General features: G+C 50.2%; 1 protein-coding gene across 1 annotated transcript in view; it reads left to right on the forward strand.

Moving 5' to 3' along the window:
* The window catches only part of KIF26B (kinesin family member 26B), a 416715-nt gene that overhangs the window by 188343 nt on the left and 203947 nt on the right, over positions 1-24425 (forward strand). The window contains exon 4 of the mRNA XM_044267071.1: positions 14621-14787. Within this exon, the coding sequence (XP_044123006.1) occupies positions 14621-14787 (167 nt within the window). The remainder of the gene's footprint in view (positions 1-14620; positions 14788-24425) is intronic.

Below are 24425 nucleotides of genomic sequence, written 5' to 3' on the forward strand. Positions count from 1 at the left end.
AGAATGTAAAGAATCTCCTTAGGGCCTTTTCAGGTCGAATATATATTGAAATGATAATATTTTGGATACATTGAGTTAATGAGTTAAATAAAATATTTAAATGAATTTCCCGTTTCTTGGCTTTTTTTTTTAAAGATTTTATTTATTTATTTGACAGACAGAGATCACAAGCAGGCAGAGAGGCAGTCAGAGAGAGAGGGGAAAACAGGCTCCCTACTGAGCAGAGAGCCTGACGCGGGGCTCAATCCCAGGACCCTGGGATCATGACCTGAGCCGAAGGCAGAGGCCTTAACCCACTGAGCCACCCAGGTGCCCCTCTTGGCATGTTTTTAATGTGGTTCCCATTGTACTTCTGTCGGACAGTGCCGATCTGGCGGGAAAGAAAATCGAGAGCTAATAACCCAGCTCATTTCGTGAGTTTGAAAGTACATCGCTGAGGGGGAAGCTAAACATCCAGTGATCCCAATTTTTTGGTTTGGTTTGGATTTCATTAAAGCTTCTGTAATGAAATCCATTGTAAACCTGCCCCAGGGTCCCAGGTGGGAGGAGAACTAGATCTTTTTGTTTGCTTAAAAGAATTCAAAGAAAATCCTAAATTCATGTCAAAAGTGATTTACTTTTCAAAAGCTTTGTAAAAAGCTTTCCATTTACTGAGGTTGGAGGGATGATTAATAGCGAGTTCTTAAGAGGGTTAAGAATCAGGAAAATGATCCAGAAACTTCTGAAAGAACTCTCCTGGTCCCGAGCAGAGGGATCCGGGGGGAGACTTAAGGGCCGCGTCGCCTCAGATCAGCCATACGCTCCTGTGTTCACACCTTCCCTCCCATAAACAAAAACCCTGGGAAAGATAAAATATTTATTCCTAAGTGTCTATAACTGAATTTATGGCTATAACTTGCTGGATATTATTGCTTCTGCAAACCCATGAAACTGTGCACGTAAAGCATGTTTTTATTAGTTCGTACATAAAATTTTTATGGTAATGGCAAACAAAGGACCAATTTAGTTTAGCTGAGTTTGTTCTTATTACTCCAGCTTGGAACAGATAAGCAACCGCGCAGATAACAGGAGTCAACAGGGAGGAGGGTCAGGTTTCTCCGGGCCGGGGCTCCCGGCCCATGGGTGAGCAAGGCGGGACTCCAGGCCTGTTGAGAAGCTCCCAGAAGGCCGGGCCAGCGCGGAGTAGCGGGACGCTGGTGGGGGGCTGCGTTAGCTTTCCGATCTGCTGTTGAGCGGTTACACTCCCCATCAGTAACCACGGGAGTATTCAAATGTAGTTTCTGAAAAGGTCTGCATAGTTGCTTTTGAAAGAACTCCCACATACTGTATTTCAGCTGGAGACACGCAGAGAAAAAGGGTTCAAGCGGCTTATTGTGGGTCATCTCCCACTCTGGGATTTAAACAAAGCCCAAGCAGAACAAAGTTCCTTTAAACGGGGTGCCTTCATCTGAGTCCCTCCTGTCCGTGGTTTGGCAGGCTGGAAAGAGACCGAGCCCACGCCTCTCGTTCCCACCACTGCCTTTTCATGCTTGACCCTTGAATGTGCCACATGATCCCTATGGTGGCCTGGAGTGGAGGGAAGTGTTTCTAGAATTTGAAGATGGAGCATTGTTCCTCATTCTTGCCTTTACCTTCCCGATAACTCATTCGTCATTGAAAGTAAGTCTAGAATCTACAGCGAGTGGGATTCCTGAGCCCAAAAATCCAAGAGACACAATTGGACACGTACACGTCTAAGGAGGGGGACAGTAGCAAGAAAAATAACTGTAAACCGCGTGGGGCTGCGGAACGAAAGACACAGGCTGATCACCGTGCGACGCTGGAGACGGTCTAGAAATCAGCTGAGACCGTGAGCAAGCGTGCAGCACGCTGGGCTCCCTCCGGGCTGAGTTCCGTCCGGGACGTTTGTGAAATTGGCACTCCGTGATCAGAGGGCTGGAGGGGCTCCCATTCTAGATGGTGCAAGGACTCCTGCATCAGAGAAGTCGTGCTGGTCCCTCTCTTCCTCTCTGTGGATCTACACGGGAGCCACTCTGGAGAGCAGGCAACTTCAGCCACCCTTCGCAGTCTCTAGGAGCAAGGAGCGTCTGTAACTCCCAGCAGCCCTCGCTGGGGATGTGCTCCCTTTAGGGCCACTCTAATTTGAGATGCTCTATTCTAGGCGTTTCCTCAGTGGACATGTTTGTTGATTCTCAAAGGCACCTTGTGCATTTCATAAGTCGTTTCTTGGCATTCTTTCTCAAAGATACCACTCGCGCAGGGTGTACGCGTGCACACGTGTCTGTGTGTGTGGGTGTAGGTGTGTGTGTATGGGCATGCACACATGTAGTCAACTGTGTGTTTACCTTGATCTCATCTTAGGCTCCGGGAAGAACACAGTCCGCTTAATCTTAGGCTAACTGTAAAATGCAGGCATGACGGTTTGCTGTTGCCGATGTTTTAGGAACGTGCTGCTGGTTAGCCCCGTAAGAAGTCACGCAGCAGGGTTTCCTTACTCTCGCAAGGAGGCTTCCTCGGAGCAGTGAAGTAACTCCAAAGCCAAGGCTGATTTCCTACCTTCGTGGAAAAGACCTTCCAGAACGGACATGTTGCCGTCCATGCAGACAAGGGATACTGCAATTTCCAAGGACTCTCCATTAATACTGGAAATTAGAGCCATGGGCACCCAGGTCCTCTCTGAGTCAGCCTGTCGGATCCCACACTCTGGCCCTGAGACCCCGGGTCTGCGTGTCTGACGGCCCTCCACGCGGAAGGTCTGCAGATGTCAAGTTACTTTGTGACGAACGGAGTCGGAGGAGAAGCAGATGGCTCTTCTTTCCCTCCAGAGGTTGTGAAGAGAATACCTCGGTTTTGGGGGGAATTGCGGTGAGGCTGATTTGTTAATACAGTTTCGAGTCTTTTAACTCAGGATGGGATGAATAGCTTTTCAAGTGTGTATGAAAGACAAGAATCCCCAAAGAACGGTTCTGTTTTAAATAGCAAGCTCCAGGGACTCCAGGTTTGTAACGAAAGGGCAGATATGAAAGAGATGAACCCTCAGGGCCGACTCTTTGCACTAAAGCATGCTGGCCAGGATCCCTGAGATGCCGAGGTCCTGCCAATCTTGCTGGCTCTGGTCTGGTAGCTCGGGGAATCTAGCGAGATACGCTCACAATAAGTTAGTTGGTACTGACCGGGCCTGACCCATATTATGGAGCTGCAACAAGTGGAAAGTATAGCCGAGCTTTGGGAAAAGCCATAGCATGGACCGTGGAAGAGAAAACCGACGTCTTAATTGAACAGAGGGGAAATTTGAGCAGAAGCGCCAAGTGAGGAAACGAGGACACTGGATGGAATGTTCCAGCCGCGGCAGAAAACGAGGACACTGGATGGAATGTTCCAGCCGCGGCAGAAAGAGCTAGAATATTTCTTTAGTGAGGACCTGATGAGATTGTACGATTCTCTGGTGTCAGCCCACATGGAACCTCTTTATCTCTCTGCTGATGACGTTAAAAGCAAGGGGGTGCCGAGAAAATGATATGAACTTGAAGAAATCTGACAACAGCGAAATGAATTTTGGAGTTCGGTGTTAATGACCAGGAAGGCCCGGGAGTTGTAAATATCCTGAAATTTGAGGACTTGGGGTTAGGGAAGAGCCAAGGACTGTCCAGAGGTTACCGAACTTCTAAAGCCTGCTGCATAGTAGCTTTACCGTGAAACCACACCACGAACACATGCATACGTAAATAAGTGTACCTTCATCCAAATCCGCTGGGTGAACCAGTTTAGAAACTTGCCAGGTGTAAAGTCCGTCGTGAGTCTGGTGACGCGATGAGGCCTGATTAGGATCCACAGTGCAAACCTGGGGAGACACGGAACTCTAGGAAACCGCGTGAGGGTTGCTGGAGGGGAGGTGGGTGGGGGAAGGGATGACAGGGTGTTGGGCATAAAAAGGGCACAGGGTGGATGGCGCTGGGTGTTCTAGGGAACTGGTAACTCACTACACTCTACCTCTGAAACTCCTTAAAGAAATGAAAGGCAGGAAAAAAACACATAATCGAAAGATTTCCAGTAAGCAACCCTACCACGCTCTTCTCTGAATTCTGGACCTGGAGGACGGATATGGAAGTTTAACTGTACAGTCCGTGACCCTAACCCTCGAAGTGAATGAGCAGAGGGCCGACCCAGAGCTCTTCACGGGGTTCTTGTAGGGGAGCCCAGAAAAGGTTTCTATTCCCCCGGTTTTCAATGAGAGGCTTTCAAGTACTGGTTTTGCATCTTCAGCCCATTGTGATTTGAAGAGAAGGACCCTTAAGAGTGTTTTTATTTAATGTGCTTTATGGAAAATCTCTGATTTTAGAAGCAATGCTGCAGAGAGTTTAGTTGATTTTGGTAAGGTCCCACAGCCAGCCCGGGGGCCAGAACCAAGCCCCTGGCTTAGTGCCAAACCACAGAGACCGACTCTCTCTTTCTCTGTCTTTCTGTATTTAGGGGATTTTCAGGCATTTGCAAGTGCTATCATCCTACTGTTCGGATAGGCACAGATGAGTACAGAAATTCCCGCACACGACGTGGGTGCTTTGGACAACGCGCTTGCCACTCCGGCCCAGAGTCTCTTCCCGTTCACACATGAGCATTGGCCTTGGGTGGATCGGAGGACTTTTCCAGCTCCGTTTTAATTTTTTTTGGAAAATTACTATTAGGATGGTGCAGGATTTGGCATTTCTGCAGTGGGTAAGCCAAAGAGGTAGGGTCGGTTCGGAGCGTGGAAGCCCGTGCGTGGCTTTAGAAGGAGCAGCGGACCCTTCCACAGATCAGTTCCTCGTCCCCTGTGGGCACCTAGAGATATGGTGGGCCATGTTTGTGGTGGTTGTTGTCGTCACAGAAGTGCTTGTATGTTTTTGCGTCATGCGGAAATTAAATTAGGAGCGCACTTTCAAGGCGAAACGAGTATTTCTGAACGTCCCCACTTTCTATTTGATTGTGGCCGTAGACCCACAGAGCAACCGGCTGCACTGTGTCCTTTCATTCCGGGCACGGTCTCCTGATTTCCCCTAGTGGGGAGATTAGGGCTAAGAAAGGGGGAGTGACTTGCCCAAAGCCCATCATGTTGCCATTGGCCCACCCAGGCCCAGAATTCGCCTTTGACCTTCACAGTGCCGCGTTTCCTGAGGCCCTGCTGCATGATACGCCCCTTGCCCGGCACCGGGATGACACTGGCCCTTCAGTGCGGTCCAGCCTGTCTCTGGTCTGGGCATCTCTCCTCCGTGGCGGTGGTTCTGAGCTGGCCAGGGCAGAGCAGAATCCACCCCCCAACCTAAAGCAGCCCCAGTGCAGCCGGCTAGCTTCCGGGAAGGGGTTCCAAGCAAGGAAGAGCCTCTCTCTTGGCTGATTTGAGCCCTGAACACCCCCATTTGCTCGTGGCTCCTGGCAGGAGGGCTCCAGCAGCTGCAGACCTCACCCCTGCCTTGCACAGGCTCTCACTTCTGCCCTCCCTTGCGCCCTGAGTGGTGCGTGCGTGCGCACGTGTGTCCGTGTGTGATACATGCACTTGTCCCTTCAGTTTTGTCCAGAATGCAGGGTTGCTTTGTGCAGACCCTTCTGGGGTCACATACAGGCAAGTATTGTCTACAGGCCCCTCTTGACTCGTTCTCACAAGGGCACAAGGAAACTATGAGGAAGTCACAGCGCCTACAAGGAAGCCACATTTTGAATTCCAGGCCATAACGCATGGCTGAGTTTCTTGAAAGCTTTCCAAGCGTGAGGCAAGATTGAGGTGAGAATGGGCTGCTTCTGAAAGCTGCATGGTGGCGGGCTCTCCAGTCAGAACACGGTGGGGAAAATGCATGGAAAAGGCCATGACCTGAGCTGAATCCTTTCCAGGTAAACCTCTTGTCCAGTTTCATAATCTCACTGGGGTTCCCCTTGAAAGCCTAACTGAAAGTCCGTGTCACTCTGCAAAATTACATAAAGCAAGTGTTCAGACACTCAAAACTTCTAAGCCCCCTTCTTCAAAGGTCAGAACTATTGTTTTATTTTTTAATGGAAAAGGGAAAGAGAATGGTTCGATTTTTTTTTTTTTTTTTTTTTTTGACATGGTTCTGTGTGTTTCTCAGTTCCTGCATTTTACCTTCCAGCACCTCGGGGTTCTGGAACTGCTGTCTGGTACCAGGAAGAACCCAAGCAGGCCAGTGGGGCTTTGGCCTCTGGATGCCATATTTTTAGGACCACTGGCCTAACATTCCGGAAAATTCCATCCAGCCCCCCAGCAGTGGCCGGCACATGCTTCTGCCCAAGCTGGCTGAGACAATGAATGCTTTCCTCTCCTTTTGTCTTCTTCTCATGTATGTGTATTTCTTACAGCTTTTCTATTGTTTGTCCCTTTTCTCCTATTTCCCCTTTTCCTTGTCTCCGTCCCTTTGTCTCTTTGTTCCTTGTCGCCCCCCCCCCCAACTCTCCCCAGTCATTTGTCTCACCACTATCTTGACTCAAGTCTAGGCCGAAATACCTGTTTTATTGCAGAAAGTTTTATGTAATCTATTCGTGGTTTTAAAAATCAGGTAAAAATAACCTTTATCTCTTAAAAAAACAAACTCCAGCCAATCCCAACCCCACTAAATGAAGCTCATTTTTATTTGTTTGTATTTAGTGAATGTATCAATGAATGTATTTGTTCAGTGTTGCCCGTATTGAGAGGCTGGGCGGCGGGAAATACTGGGGTGGACCAGACCCGGTCTGCCCTGAGCTCGCTTCTGGTTGTGCAGAGAGACTGGGGACAGGCAGTTATCAAAAGGACAGGTTGGTGAATCATGAGAGACTATGGACTCTGAAAAACAGTCTGAGGGGTTTGAAGGGGCGGGGGGTGGGAGGTCGGGGTACCAGGTGGTGGGTATTATGGAGGGCACGGATTGCATGGAGCACTGGGTGTGGTGCATAAACAATGAATACTGTTATGCTGAAAATAAATTAAAAAAAAAAAAGGACAGGTGGGTGGGGAAGCATATAGAGGGGTGGCCCCAATCATTCAGGGTAGGGGAAGACTGCCCAGGGCACACTTCCTAGGGGAAAGCCTGGTGGTTGCGTATTTGGGGCTGGGAAGCAAAGATAGCCTTCTCCAGAGGAAGTGCAGCCCCTGGGTGATTCCATACAGGGCAAGAGGGGTTAGTCCTCTCGGATCTTGGGAGCTGACCTAGGGGAGCCTTTGGCTCGACCCTGATGCCGGGGTTGGATTCATTAGGGTGGTGTTTTCCTCTTGCAAATTGAAAGTGAAGTCAGTTACACCAAGATTCAGACCATGTGATTTTATTTCAAGTTGCTCATTAAAAATCACAGAACATTGGCTGGAACGAGCACTTTGTGCATATTGAGAAATTATCCGGACGCCCTTCTTTATTGAGTCTTGTGCCTGTGACCCCATTTCTCAAACGGGCAGCCAGAGGGGACGTACTTTGTTGGGAGCAAGAGAAACTCAAGGCTAGAAACCAAGCCCAGGGGCATTAATCTGTCCCAGGGATTTTCCACGTGACAGAGCTGAAGCTATTATTTGGTCATCATTGTGCCCACTTTGTAGGGTTGTTGTCACACGTGGACACGGCAACACGTATAGAAAGTTGTTGGACTAGAACCCGGCTCCTGGAAGATGCTCCAAAATGGCGACTCATATGCTGATGGTCGAGGAGGGGGGCCTGCCCTCGCCTTTCGGAGTTCTCCCAGGCTGGGCTCTGTGCATCATCGTATGTCCTCGAGTATGTCACCAAAACCACATCCACAAATCGCAGTCCAGTACTGAGCATTGACGTCACTCTGAGCCAGCATCTCTGCAAGGGGAAGGAAAATGAAGCTGTAGAAATCCTCTGAGCTGGATGGCAAGAGTTTACAGAGCATTTGTCCTAAGACATTCTTCAAAGGGATAGCCGAGCCGTGCCTTGAGCCGCACATCTTGGGGCTAAGAAATCTCCGGGAAGACTCCCAAGACATAAACGCACCTGACCCTTGGCTTCATCTCACAACCCTGTCTTTTTCTGCTGTACCGTTTCGCCACCCCGAGCGTCAGAAAGCAGTGGGCAGGGGCTCAGGGGCCAGATTTCAGCCCTGACGATGAAATCGTGCAACGCGACAGCCTTTCCCGTTGGCAGGACCCTGGATGGAGGGGAGGCTGTAAATCGAGGGTGAAGAGAAGGTGAGCGGCCCTCCTAGGCCCTGCGTAGCCCCAGCGAGTGGAATTCTCCCTTGCGAGAGGTCACGGAGTCACATGCTGTGGATGGATAATTTTATGGCCGCTAATAAAATTTATAGCCAAAGCAAGCTAAGATAATAAGGGTAATCAAACGTCCAGCCTTGGGACTCAAGAATCCCATCGTGGCCCCTCAGTGCTGGCCGAGGTGGGGGGCAGTGCACAGTGCAGGGAAGAGCTTATCTGTCTGTCTCCAGGCCAGTACCAGAGTCTCAGCGGTGATTTGTGTCTGTGGGAGCCGGGGATAAGCTTCAGGTTTGGTGGCAAGAGCCTGTGCTTTGGGGACAGCACGCCAAGAGCCGTAGGAGAATTAACTATTTAAATTTAAATAGTTAACATATTATACATTAATGTAAATACATAATAAAACATATTTAAATTCCTGTAAGTGAATAGTGAGCCTAGGACAGGACTAGAAGCAGCCCAGTGTGCAGCCAGCCCTGCCTTAGGGAAAGGTGAGCCGAGCACTTGTGACTCGACAGGCAGGAAGCAAGATAAGGGAGGGTGGCGTTTTACTCCCGCGAGCATCCAGAAATCAGATGTTTCCGTCCAGGCCGGGGCTTCCCGCAGCCCCGTCTGCAGCCCGCTTTCCAGGCAATTGTAGTTGGTTTCCGTTAACATGGATCAAAAATATTTATTGAGCACCCACTCTTTGCAAAACTATGAAAACATTAAGCGACTGTGTGAGCCGTACATGATCATCCAAGAGATGTCCCCAAACAGGGAGAGAGCAGTCGCCTAAGAGAAAGTGCTATTAGGTGTTATTTTCTGGAATTTGGGGGTCGTGATGTCATTAAATGTAAGGACGGCATGGACGGGTTTGCCGTCCATGGATGTGTCCGTGCAGGAACTGGATGCTGCGGGTGTTCCCCGCTGCCTTGGCAGAGTCAGCGGAGGTGGCTTTCTGGGTCAGTCATGCCATTTAAGACGAACCCCCCTGTGCCGGCGCACTCTGGAAGCTCTCAGCTGTTCCGGTCTGTAGGGGAGTGAACGGTCAATGCTTGTAGATCAGAGTTTGCACTGTGGACCCAACCTTGGTTTGGGAGGGCTCGACGTCCTTTGTCTTGATTCTGTGGTCAAGATCATGACCACATGTAAGATCTGCTCTTTCTTAAGGGACAAGTGGAGAGTTTCTCCTACTGAGGGAGCGGTGCACAGGTCTCACCGGGGTCGACAGACACGGATCGTGCCTGAGCTTAAGATCTAGAGAGGAGCTTTACCCAGGAGATGTGTGAAGAGTGTCCGCCCGCCCCGGGAATGACACCTGGGATTCTCCCACAAGGACAGAGCCCACGTGTGCAAGCGCACATGTGTACATATGCACACGTGTGTATACATGCACACGTGCACCCTCCCCCTGCAGCCTGGTTCCTTTGGTGGCCGCCTGGTGTTTGCCTGATCACCGCCATCAGGACGCGATGCGCTGTTTTCAAAGTAACAGATACTGTTGCTTTAGTGCTTACCTCAGGTCCCACGTGCCTGAGTTGGAGCCTAAAGCAGGTTTTAATCCGAACTAAACTGAACAGGGGCCGCTGGGTGGCTCAGTCAATGAAGTATCCGACTCTTGGTTTCAGCTCAGGTCGAGATCTCAGGGTCATGAGATCGAGCCCTGCATCGGACTCCGCGCTCCGTGGGGAGTCCGCTGGTCTTCCTCTTCTCCTCTCCCTGCTCACTGGCTCTCTCTCTCTCTCAAATAAATAACTAATTTTTTTTTTAAACCTTAAAAAAAAAAAAAAAAAGAACTAAGCAGAACAAGATCATGTGCTGAAAATCTACTCTCCCTCCGAAAGTTGGCAATTAGGACTCTTAGCGAGCATTCCATCCGCTGCTCCTAGATGGGGACGGTGGCAGTGACAGCTACACACAACCGTGGCGATGAAGCGAAACTTTAAGTTTTTCAGACGTGTCAGATGCAGACACGTTTGGAATCTGAGTTTTCACGGAAACATTGTTTATCGAGTTTGTCCGAGAAAAGTTCCTTCTGAGCAACCTGTGAAGCAGAGGTGAACCGTGTAGTCCTTTAAAAACGAGGCTCCTAAAAAAACAAAAACAAAAAAAAACAAAAAAAACCAAAAAAAAACCCGAGGCTCCTGATTCTGAATTATGCGGTCAAGTTAAAGTTCCAGGGACCTCGCTGTCTTGGGCATTTTCTCCTACAGCAGATTACAGGGAGGCCTTCAGGGGGAGTTAAAGGAAGGCTGGGCATACGGAAACAAGAAGGAAATTGTAACAAGGACTAAGTCTTCTTACTTCACGGCCTTAAGAAAAAGATTTAATTAGATAAACTTAGAGAAAAAGCAGAAAATAAGAACAGCTCTGATTTATCCCACAAACATGTTTTAAACATCTCTGTGTGGCAGACGCCGGGTTGATTTCCATGGATCCAGTGGTGGGGCACACCAGCCCTCAACACGCCATCCCTGGGTTTTGAGAAACAACAACATATCATTAAATGCCTAATTGGAACCAAAGTAAAGACACTGAAAGAAAAAAAAAAAAGACAATGAAAGTAAAGATTGCATTCCTGTTACAACATCTATGCAAGGCTGGAAGCAGTTTGGAAGGAGGCTTCTCCAAGGAAGTAATGCTTGAGCTTGGATCTGGACGAAAAGTAGAAGCATGCCAGATAGAGAGTGAAGGCGTGTGCAAAGGCCCTGTGACAGGAGGGAAGTGTGTATATTTGAGGAACTTCAGGAAGTCCAGAAGCCTGAAGTGCAGCGATTGAGGGAGGAGATAAATTGGCAATTACTATAGTGATTTGTATGTTATTTCTGAAAGTTTGTATGTGATCTCTAGAGAGGATACTGGGTGTAAATACAAACGAAAACATGAATTTGCTGGTGGCCTACAGTAGCAGGCATCTGCGGGGATGCCCTCTTCCCGTTGTGGAATAAGCAGAACAAAAATGAGAGAATGCTCAAAAGAAACCAGGTGAGCTCAGCCGGGCTCTTAGAAGGGGCTGGTTGCGATGGAAGGTGTGGGCTGTCTCCCTCTCAAATTATCATCCTGTATCTGAGAACGGAAGAGCTGGTTGGAAGGACCATGTGACTAGGGACCTGGGCAATTGAGGTTTTATACAGGGCTTGATTTCTTTTAAAAAAAAAATGTTTTCTGGGGTTGTCTAGGTGGCTCAGTCAGTTAAGCATCTGACTTCCGATTTCGGCTCAGGTCATGATCTCAAGGGTCCTGGGATCAAGTCCCACTTGGGGCTCCATACCGAGCGTGGAACCTGCTTCAGATTCCCTCTCTCCCTCGGGCCCTTCCCCAACTCATGTGTGTGTTCTTGCTCTCAAAAAATATATATAAATAAATAAAATAAGAATATTTTCTAAGATAAGTCAAATGTTAACATTTGTTGATTATGGTCCTGGATCTACCCCTATGTATTTTATTTTTTGTTTGTTTGTTTTTTTCTATCTGTTTAAAAATTGTTTTTAATTAGACAGGGTGGGAAGAAGGGGTATAGGAGCAAGGGAGGGGCCAGCACTGGCCTGAGAGCCGGAGGCCTGTTCTCAACCTCACATGAACTTGGGCGAATGTGATCCTGAGTCCTTATTTATGAAATGGGGTTTGGAAGAGGCTGATCTTGGCAGGGCTTTCTAGCTCTAAGACCTTCTGTGTTTCTAAGGTCTAAGGTTTCTAAGAACCATCGATTATTGAATCCTTCTACTTATAGGTTTGGGAATTGAGTGTCCCATGTTCACAAGTCCTCACTTTTTTTTTTTTTTTTAATGTAGGAGATCCAGTCTTGCTTGGCAAAGATAGCCACTAGTGCTCTCGAAGGAGGTCAGGGCATTGAAGTCCTTTTGCTGAGCGACTTCCTAGAAAGCCATGAGCCCGTAGGATGCTTATGGTCTTCCTGGGCTAGACTCAGGAACCTGGAGCCACCTAGAAACCTGTACCTCTCACCATCCCGCCCACCCCACATCCCAGGGGTTTCTCTGTGGGTTTGCGAGGACTATGCATACATAGTGAGACAGAATCCCGTTCCTGCTCTTCCAAACTTCAGATGAGAAATACAGAAATGAACAGGAAACGCCACAGCCAGAAGATCAGACAACAGCCACGTTCATGAGCCCACAGATACCTGTGGTGATGAATCACGCAATGGGTTCATCCCCTGTACTGTACTGACTCTTTTCAGATGTCTCTGTGTGCCGAAACCAGTTTACGGAGGCACCTGGGGTTGTTCAGTCGGTGAAACGTCTGCCTTCAGCTCAGGGCATGATCCCGGGGTCCTGGGATCGAGTCCTGCGTGGGGACCCCTGCTCAGTGGGGAGTCTGCATCTCCCACCCCCTTCCCTCTGCCGCTCCCCCTGCTCGTGTGCATGCGCGCTCTCTCTCTCAAATAAGTAATAGATAAAATCTTCAAAAACGAATAACTAAACCACCAGTTTATCTATGGTAGATTGTAGCTACTTGATGAAAAAACGGTGGTCCTGTGACAGTGGGTGTGTTTGTGGCCACTGGTGGAGCGGACATCCTGGAACACGGGGGCGGGGGCTTCATAAGTGCCGCTTAGCGCTTAGTGGTGACATAGGTGTGAACAATCTCCTCCTCTTCTTTTTTTTTTTTAAAGATTTTATTTATTTATTTGAGAGAGAGACAGTGAGAGAGAGCATGAGCGAGGAGAAGGTCAGAGAGCGAAGCAGACTCCCCATGGAGCTGGGAGCCTGATGTGGGACTCGATCCCGGGACTCCAGGATCACGCCCTGAGCCGAAGGCAGTCGTCCAACCAACTGAGCCACCCAGGCGTCCCTCTCCTCCTCTTCTTTATCCCTCTGGGAGAGTGGCAGCCAGTAGAGGGGAGCCCTCACCCCACACACAGCAGAGGAAGCTGGATGAGAGGGGATGCAGGCCCCCAGCCTGGGCAGCAGCTCTTGCTGAGTGCACGGAATGTTCCCCAGGCCATGGGCTCCTTTCTCTGCCTCTTCCTCCCGGGGCTCCCTTATGTGGGTCAGGTTTCCTTACAACACATTGAATGAATGAGAATAAGAAAGTATGTGTTGGCGAAATTTCAGCTGAAAATGCCAAAGCTTTCCAAGTAAGGGCATGAATTTAAGCAAAGTTTCAAGTCAATGGGGCTCAGAGTAACGGCTATGCAGCTAATAATGAAAAGTACAAATGTTTTTATGTTCAAAGGTTAGCAAATGGGACTCTTTCCCTGGCCCGCTGGCCTGCTCAGTTACAAAGTGGAAACTGTGCCTGATCTTTGCTTTATTGCGCTTGTATTTTGTAGGCAATTAGGAACATTTTCCATTCAGCATTTAAGACGTTTGAGCTGCCTGCAGACTCTTTTTTAAACTGAAGTCTCTTTCTTCTTTCTTTCTTTCGTTCTTTCTTTCCTTCTTCCTCCCTCCTTCCTCTCTCTCTTTCTTTCCCTTCCCTTCCTCTCCTTTTCCTTTTCCCTTTCCTTCCCTCCCTCCCTTGCTTTTCTTTTTCTTTCTTTCTTTTCTTTTCTTTTCTTTTGTTCTTCCTCCTCTCCAATCCCCTCTCCCTCTTATTTTTGTTAAACTAACATTTTTCCCTTTTGTAAGTGGACTAAAGTTTTAAACCAACAGGCTTTCCAAATAGCACACTTAGGCTTTGCCTGCATCATTATTATATGGTCATGGAATTACCACTTTCGCGAAAGCGTATTTCTACATGAGATTCTCATTTTGCCCAGAAGCGAGTTTCTTCCTCGCACATCCCGTGGGTTTAGATAAAGCGGACCCAGCCCCCATGCACTGGTGCCTCCGTCGTGAAGGTGATCATTGCAAACAAAACAGAAGCCGTGTATCTTAATGAAGGAGTAGGAACATCAAGTCTGCTGAAATGATCTAAATCCTTCCAGAAACCACTTGGAAAACCACAGTGGCTATATTATTTCTATGGGTTTCTCTGCACCATGTTTGCTGACGGCTTACAGCAAACAACGATGATCGTGTTTGAGTCCCTCACATTCTCCATTAGCTGGTTCGCTTCTCCTTTAGTAAACGATAACTTTGCCCCTCTCGTCTGTCAGCGTTTGGGGCCAGTCCCGGTAAGAAAGCAGCCGTGGTCGATGCTTCTGCTCCGTCCGGTCTTGGGCTGCAGACTAGTGGATAATGGCTCATACTTTCTGCTCCAAATGGACAGGAGACACGGGCATAATTGAAACTCACAGTGTTGGGGGGTAATTTTATCCCATTATTTCTAATGAAAATAAGGAGGTGTCCAGGCTAAAATCCTGCAAAATATGTTCTGAGAAGCCCAAAGAAGCCCCAGCGTGCATGTAGCATGTCCCTGGTCCCTGTTCCCCACCCCGCCGGGCCACCGCCCCCACCTGTGCTGGGACCCCCACCCCCCGACAGAGGGATGCCATCGGCAGTGCGGGAAGGGCAGTGAGTCCCAGGTAACAAACCCCGTGTCCATTTTCCTTGTCAGATCTCCCAGCTGATGACGGAGACGGGACGGGAGGGGCTGACCGAGGCGGCGCTGAATCGCTCCAACGCCGACAAGCCCTTGGCCTGCGGCGCCCCAGCCTCCCAGGGCTCCTGCGCGGCCAGTGAGACTTCCACAGGCCCCTCGGTGGCCGCTTCCTTCTTCGCCAGGTAAGACAAGCGCCCGGAGCCTCACTTCTCCAGCTTAGCCAAAACACTAGCGAGAGTTTGGAACTGTCTTGGACTTCCCGCTTTAGGAGGGGGTTCCGCAGTCTCAGACTGCCGCCGCTGGGTCCAGACGACCCCGCTGTGGGCGACGGTCTGGTCACTCAGCGGCATCCTTGGTCTCCCCCGCTGGACTCCCACTGCACCTGTCGCACTTGTGATGACCGCGAAGGTCTCCCGACACCGGCATGGGTGTCGCGGGTAGAGGACCACGGCTCTAAGAATATGTGGCTTTCACGATGTCCCCCTGGGGTGAGGACTTGGGTGGGCCTGGCCCCCCACCTGGTGTTTCCAGACTGACATTCTTAGCACAGCAGATGAATGGCTTTGACGATGAATTAGGAAAGGGATGGCAGCCTTTTTTTTTTTTTCCATATTTAATAAGACATTAAGACGGACAAGGGTAAATGATAAAGTCTTGTAACTATCCTTACCCTGTACCCTCCAGCGAATCTCAGGACCTTTAATAAGACAAGAAACCTAAATGAAAGGTATCTCGACAATGTTTTATGCCTAATTTTAGCCGGGCGGCCGAGACAGGGCAGGAGACAAAGGACAGCTGACCAGAAGGCACTTTCGGGATCGTCTAATTCCGTCTCCTTGTTTTATGAAGGACCGGCCTGAGGACCAAGAAAGTTAAACTTTGAGTTAATTTATAGAAAAGTCAGAAATAGAAACCAGATTCCTCAGCTTTTTTTCTTCCCCCTCTGTGACTCATTCTTTATTTGATCCTTGGAACTTAACTTTAGAAAACTTTTTCTGCCTAAGATTTGCATGTCCCTGGATAAGCAGGGTTCAGAATAAATGGCTCCAGGTCCGAGATCGGAGGAGCCCTGAGGTCTGCCTTGGTGTCCCTGTCTGTACACCGAGGACAGCCCCTCCTCCTCCGGGTTGCTTTGAACATTAAGACGGACAAGGGCAAATGATAAAGTCTTGTACAAAGGGCGATTTGATACAGACTCCGATAATATGTCAGGAGGAAGGAAAATTGCGTGGTTTCTCTGGTTAGCCTCATGAGTGGTACCATCCAAAGCACAGCATGTGACGACGGGGCTCCGAATAGGGGAGGATCCGGTCAGAGGGAGAACAGAGGCCAGTGTCCTGGGTTAATAACATCCCCAGTAAAGATGGCATGGGGGCCTGTCGGGAATCTGGGTCTGAGGTTCTCATTGTGTCTTGGTGCCATGTTTATTGTCCTGTGAAAAGTTGCGCCGACTCGGGTGTATGGGAAGTAACAGGAAATGAGGTTGTGCCCGTATCCACGGGACAGATGCTCCAAGCCCGCCAGGGGATGCCTGAAACCGTGGATAGAACCAACTGAGAGGCCATGTCCACGCCATTCAGGGAGGGAATAAGGAGGTGGAACAGAATATGGGAAATGCCGCAAGCACAGAAGATCCCAGGACTTAGGCGGGTGGTAAGAGCGTGTCCGGGGTGGGCGACGAACGTGCTGAGGAAGGAGGAAGCCACATCATGGCAGGTTTAGTCCAGAGAAGACGACCCTCAGCTGTCTCTTGGGCCATCGTGTGAATGAAGAATTTGGTTGGTTCTAAGAAACACCCAAGTATGTAGGCGAAGGTCGAATAAAACCTGGTGATGGGGCCCAGCTCGGACTCCCTCCAGCTCAGCTCTCCCAGCTCAGGATGCAGGAGAATTTGCACACAGCTCAGACGACCCTGAGAGAGAGTGAGGTCCCCGTCACTGAGGGAGATCAAGCTTACACTGGGGGACTGCCGGCCTTGGTGCTGCCGAGAACCTTCACTGCCAGATGGAGGTTGCCCTCCAGGACACCTTCCTAACCGGAAGCACCTTGAACGTGAGAGGCCTCAGTGCAGACCCCACCCAGAGACTTTTCTGGATCAGCTACCCTCAGAAAACCCCAGAAGCAGGACTGGAAGCAGGAGGAGGTCAGGGGTTCGCTGGGAAGGCCCATGTGCCAGACATAGGGTAGGCCTGAAGCTGACTTTCAGTTAATCTGAGGACCATTTCCAAACGAGCCAGCACACGCCAGGGAAGGGAAGGACACATGACAGGCAAGGGCAGCCTGGCCTGAGACTTACTTGCACTCCCGGGTCAGAATGGAGACCGTGGGCTGAGCCCAGAGCCCAAGGGCATTTGATGTGGGTTGCGGGGGAGGGGCCCAAACCAGCCCCGGTTGTGCTGTCAGGCAGTCTCGGAGTGCCGGGTCAGGGGTTTTCTGCTTGGGACCAAGGAAAGCTACGGAAGGCGATGGGACAGGTGGCCTTCGGTCGGGGTGAAATCTGCATCCGTCACTGGTGCCCAAATTGGAAACGTTCTAGAGGTTATGGTTTCCTGTGGAAGCTCGGGAACGTCTTTCCACCCGGGAATCTGGGGCTGGGCTTCGCTCCTGTGCCTCACACCTGTGCTCACCGCTTCTCAACTCCTTGTGCGAAACCGGGTCGCAGAGCTGGGTCTGCATTGTTCTGGAACCTCCTTGCAGCTCTAAGTGACCCGAGGCGGCCGGCTTTCAGGAAGCTGGGCCGGACATCATTTCATCATTTTATAGGGGAGAGGGGCCATTTGCCACCTTTGTGGCCAGCGTGGCTGAGGTTTCCGGACAGTCAGTGAGCGTCACTCACTGTGCTGAGCTCCCACTGGGCAAACTCTCCCTTTGTCCTCGGACGAGCCGTGGCAGGTGGAACCTATCGTTTCCCTGTTGGACGGATAAAGAAAGAAATGTCCAGAGGTTAAGTCACGGACCCAAGGGTGCACAGCTAGGAAGTGGCAGAGTGGGGACCCTCACCCACGTGCGTGAGCCCTTGGTGCCCTCAGTGTGAAGCGGGCACAATTTGACGCATTAGTGATTTCTTCACCGGAATCAGGAACTGAGGGTCACGGCTTGGGAAACAACACTAGGAACAAGTGGGTTCTACTGTTTGTTTGAGGAAACGCGTAGAACAGAAACCCAGTTTGTCGAGGGTTGTGGACAGCCCCTTTACTTGGCAACATCAGCCTTTCTGTGTAAATGTTGGCTTTCTCCGGGGAAAGGTGGGATGGACTTGACTGTGTTTCAGATGCAATGACTAAAAACATGAAGAATTCCAGTTCCACGTAAGCCGCGGTACCTTCGTGGCCCGAGCTTCTCCGAGCGTGGTCTGTGGGGCCGTGGGGCCACACACCGTTCCTGGTCTAGCACAGGCGTAGAGGTGGAGAGGAAGCGTCTAGAAACTTCTGGGAGCCAGTGAACAGGAATGTTATGGTTGTTGGATCTAGGAATACAGAAGTGGAGCTTGTATTTTGGAGGTCATTAGACATTATAGAAAAAGTGATTCTTCACCGCATGTGGTCTGAGAAGAACTCTAGAAAGCGACGAAGTCCCAAGCGGGCAACCCTCGACGCCTGCCTCGTCTGAATCTATTTCTTTAAATGACAGCATCGGGGTAGACTGCCTTTGCTTTTAATTTTGGAAAAGCACTTTTTTGGGGGTGGGTGGGTGGGGGAACAATAGCGTGACACTAAGAATAGTAACGGTCATAGTAAGCAGGCTGGCACAGCGAGTCACCTGGCTGGTTAGCTGTCCCAGCGAAGATCCCAAGGGATCTTCTGTGCACGATGCCCGCAGGACCGGGAGGTGGCGGAGTAGCCTGTGATGAGTGCGACTCGAAGTGGCTCTAGCATCTGTTTGCGTGGGTCCGAGTACCTCAGATCACTCCATGTTTCAAACCCTTTGGTGCGTGTCCCTTGGCTCCCCGTGGGGTCCGTCCCATGCGTTAGCGCTTCTCCCTCCCTCACGCCTCTCCCTCCCCCTCGGATGCTCCAGGAACAGAGTTGTCTTGTACTTCCCGATTCTCTTCTTGAAGTTTCTGACCTTTATACAATGTGTGGCTATTGGTTAACAGTACATCTGCCCCGGGTTTGGCATCTTCTGGGCAAAAGTTGGTGTTCTCAGTATCGGGGTGCCCTCGGATACATTTTGTGGGACCCGTTCGCTCTGCTTTCTCTTTCTTGCTTGCTTTGTTCCTCGTTTCCTTCTGCCAGGCTCTCCCAACCCCTTGCCTTCGGCCCGATCGCCTTCTTTCCTGAGGGAAGTTGTTGTACTTCTGTCCACCTCGACCTGCCTCACGGTTTCTTGCATGTGCAAGTTTGGACCCCTCGTCTGATTACCCAGCTGCTTTCTCCAAGCCCCTAGAGCACATCCCTGAGCGTTCGTGACCGACTGGCCCCGTTTCCCCCTTGATCAGCTCGGGTCCTGGGGTTGGGGGCCAAGCCGAGTGGCGGGAGCTGTGCCCTGGCTCCGAGGACCTGCCTTGGGACCCCTTGGCTCCGTCTGTCATGCCCCTTGGGGCCCCTCCTCTTCGCACCAGGCACACGCATGTGCTGTGTGTGCACAGGCATTACTGTTACAGGCGGCCGTGCCTAACATCCCCTGCACGTTCTTGCCGACAGCCCCTTCAGATAGTGCCCGTTTGCTCTGGTTAGAACATGCACCGGACATACAGTCTTGCTCAGCGATACCTTTTTCTCCGACCCCGGGTGTGTGAACGTGGAACAGTAGTCCTTGGTTCCATGCCAGGAGTTTATGAAGTCAGAGAAGGATGAGAGGGAGCCGTGAAGCTGCTCGTGGTCCTCTTGTTCTCCCATCAGATACGATTCCCCTGAGGGACGCACATGTCTCCCCATGATCGACACATCAGCAGTTAGCCCCGGAGAAGAACTGTGACAAACGTGGCCCGGCTGGTCCCCGGTGATGCGGGAGGAGGAGGAGAGAGCCGGGGGACCCGACTCTTGAGAGGGAAGTAAATTTCCACGTTAGTGTCTGTTGTGATGGAAGAGCACCTCCAGGAGGGGCGCCTGGGTGGCTCAGAGGGTTAAGCCTCTGCCTTCGGCTCGGGTCATGATCCCAGGGTCCTGAGATCGAGCCCCGCATCGGGCTCTCTGCTCAGCGGGGAGCCTGCTTCCTCCTCTCTCTGCCTGCCTCTCTGCCTACTTGTGATCTCTGTCAAATAAATAAATAAAATCTTAAAAAAAGAAAAAAAGGAAAAAAAAGAGCACCTCCGGGAGAAGAAGAGCCCAGGAGAACCCGTCTCTCGGAACTGGCCCCCACGATTATTGCTTTTCCTGTTTCTCGAGTTCAAAGAAGCCTGTTGTACCTGCGCTTAACCTCCTGGCCAGGATCGCACTTGGACCCCGTGTCTGTTCCTTCCCCCAGTTCCCCCCACGAAACTCCGTCACCCGCTCCAGCTCCCGCTGACTTAGCTCATGGCTAAGCTTCCGCTGACTTCCTACGGGATATTCGTGGTCAGGATCAGTGTCCAAAATTGTGCCGTTTGCTCAGGGGACGAGAGCAACATTTAGAGGGGCAAGTGGGGTGCCTGCTCCCGGGCTCCCTCTATCCAGGAGGGCCTCTGCGAGTCAACTGCCCGGAGTTACAGTGTGGGCTTGTCTGCACCAGCTTCCTGCCCCCTTCCTCCACTGGGGGCTCAGCGGGGTCGAGGCCGCAGTTTGGAGGGCCCGAGTGGGAAGCCAAATCCCCACTCTCTGGATTTCTTGTTTATTTACTCCTGGCAGGTCAACCTCCCTTTTCTTAGAAAAGACTCCGTGGACTTCTCGGAAAAGAGGGGACTCTGGCTCATGTATATGAATAAGCGAATTTGGAGGATTCGTACCTGCTTGAGTAGGGTTTCGCTTGAACACCCATCAGTTGGCATATGAAAGGCAAACATTAAGAAGGAGCCAAATGGGTACTGAGTGCCATCAGATTTCAGGGGGCCGGGGAAAGAGCTTCATGTGTTTGCTGCCTGAAGAAGGAAATCCTTGATTGCTTATGAGAGACAAGGAACGCACTGAGGGAACATTCAACGTCTACACCGTTATCCTTTGTGTACAAAGAAAAAAGTCCTAAAACGCTTGAGATAGAGAACCCGACCATCCAGTACCAACCCCAGCCACCTCCAGAACTGTTCTGTTTTGGGGTATGCAGACCATCATGCAGATGGCACTCGTGGCGTGGCCCACACCGTTCTTCGGGGCTGCCGGTCTACACAGAAGAAAATGACCAGTGTTCGTGGCCCCTTCCCGTCTCCCGCTGCAGGGAATGTGTAAAATGGGGCAGTTTCTGATTAAAGGAGTCCTTTGTCTGACTGATGGCGTGTTGGGGTGTTGGCAATCGGCTCACCACATCTGGGAATCATTTGCACAGCCTGGCCTCCCCTGAAAACCCAATTCATGCCTTGGTGGGGTTGCTCCAAGGCGAGGCGAATGCCACGGGCCCCAGGGATCCCGGTGATTCTTGTCAAGCGTACTCAGCTCAGACATTCTGGTTCTTTCTGAACATTTCGAATATCTTTTTTTTGACCAGTGTTGGGGGGAGGGAAGGGGGGTATGGGAAAAAGAGAAAGGGGAAGTGGCCCGGGGTCAGATCCGGAGCCTACCACAGACATTCTGGACCAGACTAGATCCGGACTCGAGGCAACTAACTCAGCCTCTGGAAGCCTGTTCCTTCTGTTCCATGGCAGTCGGTCACTCTGTCTATTTCACAGGCTTGTGGAAACATGACAGCACTTTGCAAACGTCATTGAAACCCCACAGACGATGTTAAGACGGCACATGCTAGGCCTAGAAGTCTGCGCTTCCCGGGAAGCCCAGCGCCTTCTCAGTGTTCCTTCTGGAGTGGATGACTTTTGTCAGGGCCACCTTCATGCTTACGTTGTACTTTTTTCATCTGAGTTAGTGACCAGGAAGTGGATTTCAAAAGCATACACTAATGAAATCGGGTCGTCTCCAGCCATCCGTCCCCCGCTCTTTCGGAACCGACTCCGAGGAATGTCATCCTCCCCCATCAGACCATGCGGGTGTCAACAAAGAAACAGACTGTTTCCCCTTTTGCTTCCACCGTTTTTACTCAATTTCATCATCCGCTTTGTGGCCCCACCCAGCTGCTGGCACCTGAGTCCTCCCTGAGCCGCAGGCTCATAGAATTCTTCACCGTCCCTTCCTTTCCTGTCTTCCCACTGTTTCTTTCTTACCACCCCCCATCGAAGGCAGCTCCCCAAGGACAGCCTCTCTGCGTGGCTCACACATGTTTCCAGTCACCAGTGGAACCTGGCTCCTCAGAGGTGAACTATGCTCTTCAGCCTGGTGTGGGGAGCGTTTGTCTCTTGAGGTGCGATGCCCGGTCTTCACCATTTTTGCAGAGGTCTTTGGTGGTCACTAGATTGGAGAGGTAGTCCTCAGTACTTACTCATTTAAGAATAATGAGAGCTGACATTTATGGAGCATTCCCTATATGCCACACACATTTCTGAGTTTTGGACACAAATTTAAACTTCCGAAACCCCCATGAGTTGGCCCTCTTCTTAGTCCAAGGCTTAGATATGGAAACAAAAGCATGGACTGGTGAAGTAGCTTGACGGCTGTTTCGCAGCTAGCCGATGAGGCGGTCCTTGAGCGCCGCTGTCCAATCTCACAGCCCATGAACCAGAACGTGAGCTCTGTTAAGGGTAGGGGCGCTTGTGTCTTTGTTCTTGGCTGAAGCTCTAGTGCCTCAAAGAAGCACTCCAGAAATGCTTGTTGAATGAATAAACAAACACTCTCCACCACCATGCTCTCCTGCCTCCAAACTCAGGATGGGTTGTGGTGGGTGGGCCATTGTGAGGCTTTTGCTCAAGGGCCGTGAGTGACACCAAAGAGGAGATTGAAGGCAAAGCCCAGCAGAGAAGCTACAGAGAAAAACATTTTGGCCAATTACCTTTTACTTTTCTAATTTTGTTTGTTACCAGAATACTGCTTCCTGTCTCACTCAGAGTCAAGGCTGAAGGTTTTTTGGTGACTTGCCATCTGCTCTTCCCCCATCCTCTACCATCGCCCTCTTGCCTACCATGTTCTGGGAACACCAACCTCCTGGCCCTTTCTCAAAAGAGGCAAGACCATGGCCTCCACAGAAAGTCTGCTTTTCCTGTTCCCTCGGCCCTTTCCCCAGATTTCTGCTCAGCTCAGCCCTCCCTTTTTTCAGATCTTTGCTCAAATGCCTTCCCTAACCTATTTATTTATTTTTTTTAAGACTTATTTATTTATCTTAGAGAGAGAGTGAGCGTGTGTGCTCATGCATGAGCAGTGGGAGGGGCAGGCGGAGAGAGAGAATCTCATGCAGACTCCATGCTGAGCATAGAGCCTGACGTGGGGCTTAGTCTCATGACCTCAGATCATGACTTGAACCAGAATCAAGAGTCGGACGCTTAACCGACAGAGGCATCTGGGCGCGCCTCTGTTCTCTCTATTTAAAAGTACAACCATCCTGTCTCTGCATCCCTTCTCCCATACAATACCTACCGTCTTCAATATTAGTTGAAGGAAGGAAAGTAGGAAAGAAGGGAAGGAAGGGAGTTCAGACTAAAAGCAAGATGGGCAGCCAAGTCTCCAGATTTTCCTCTACTGAAGATCTTTGAGAATTTCACATCTTTTCCCATTCGGTTCAAGTCCCATGCCCAGGAATTACATTATTGCTGTAGTTTTGGGATGTTCTGGGGAGATAGCATCATAACAAAGCGTGCGGAAGGCATCACTGAGAAACTGAGATTCTTACGGAAGCTGCGAGTACCTAGCTGTCTTTTCAAGAGGAAGATTTGCAAGAGAGGGCGATGCATGGCACCACCCGGGGCCAAAAACACAAAGAGTCAAAACAGAGAAGAGTCAGGACCAGCACAACCCAGTAGGGCTCGCCATCTTTCCTCCTATCTCGTCGCAAACCTGACTTTTCCTCCCTTGGATTAAATATTTTTGCTTTCTGCCTCCTGTTTTATTATTTTAATTCTATAACTGTCCTAGTGAGGTATGTAAAGCATTTGGGGAAAAAAATCGTGCGGAAGACGTTATAGAAACTAAAGATGCATCATATTACATGGTGTTGGGTAGAGGTTCCTCATGCTGGTGATGAATCTGTCCATGGCTTTGTCTGCCCCCTAAATAAGGAACCGGCTCCTCATCAGGGAAATGCGGAGCAGGACTTCAACGGATATTGTCATAATAATTTGTTGAGAAACAGGTCGGACTGAAGCATAAAGAGACCAGTGGCCGTCTTGGCTTCTTACAGCAAGGATGTTCCTGAAGGAGGGCTTCTTCCTTTCTTGCCTCTAACGTGGAAATAATGAATTTTCCCTTTTCTCCTGATTACCAAGATGTAGCTCTCATGAGAACAGTAACTGTGTCGAGTCTCCCCCTATACTTGGCACCATGTTTGTATACAGTAGGAGCTCAGTAAGTGAATGCTGAAACAGGGACCCCCCCTGTGCGGGAAAACTCGGACCTGTCCCGCTTCTCAAAAGAGTAAAAATGCTTAAAGAAACTAAAATGTAGGGACGCCTGGGTGGCTCAGTTGGTTGGACGACTGCCTTCAGCTCAGGTCATGATCCTGGAGTCCCGGGATCGAGTCCCGCATCGGGCTCCCAGCTCCACGGGGAGCGTGCTTCTCTCTCTGACCTTTTCCTTGTTCATGCTCTCTCTCACTGTCTCTCTCTCAAATAAATAAATAAAATCTTAAAAAAAAAAAAAGAAACTAAAATGTAAAATGAACCTTGAGACTGTACTTGGAGAGAGCCAAATTTATTACGCTGCCTCCCGATTTCTCA

The sequence above is a fragment of the Neovison vison genome, chromosome 10 (genome assembly GCF_020171115.1).
Source record: "Neovison vison isolate M4711 chromosome 10, ASM_NN_V1, whole genome shotgun sequence".
In the NCBI taxonomy this organism is placed as follows: domain Eukaryota; kingdom Metazoa; phylum Chordata; class Mammalia; order Carnivora; family Mustelidae; genus Neogale; species Neogale vison.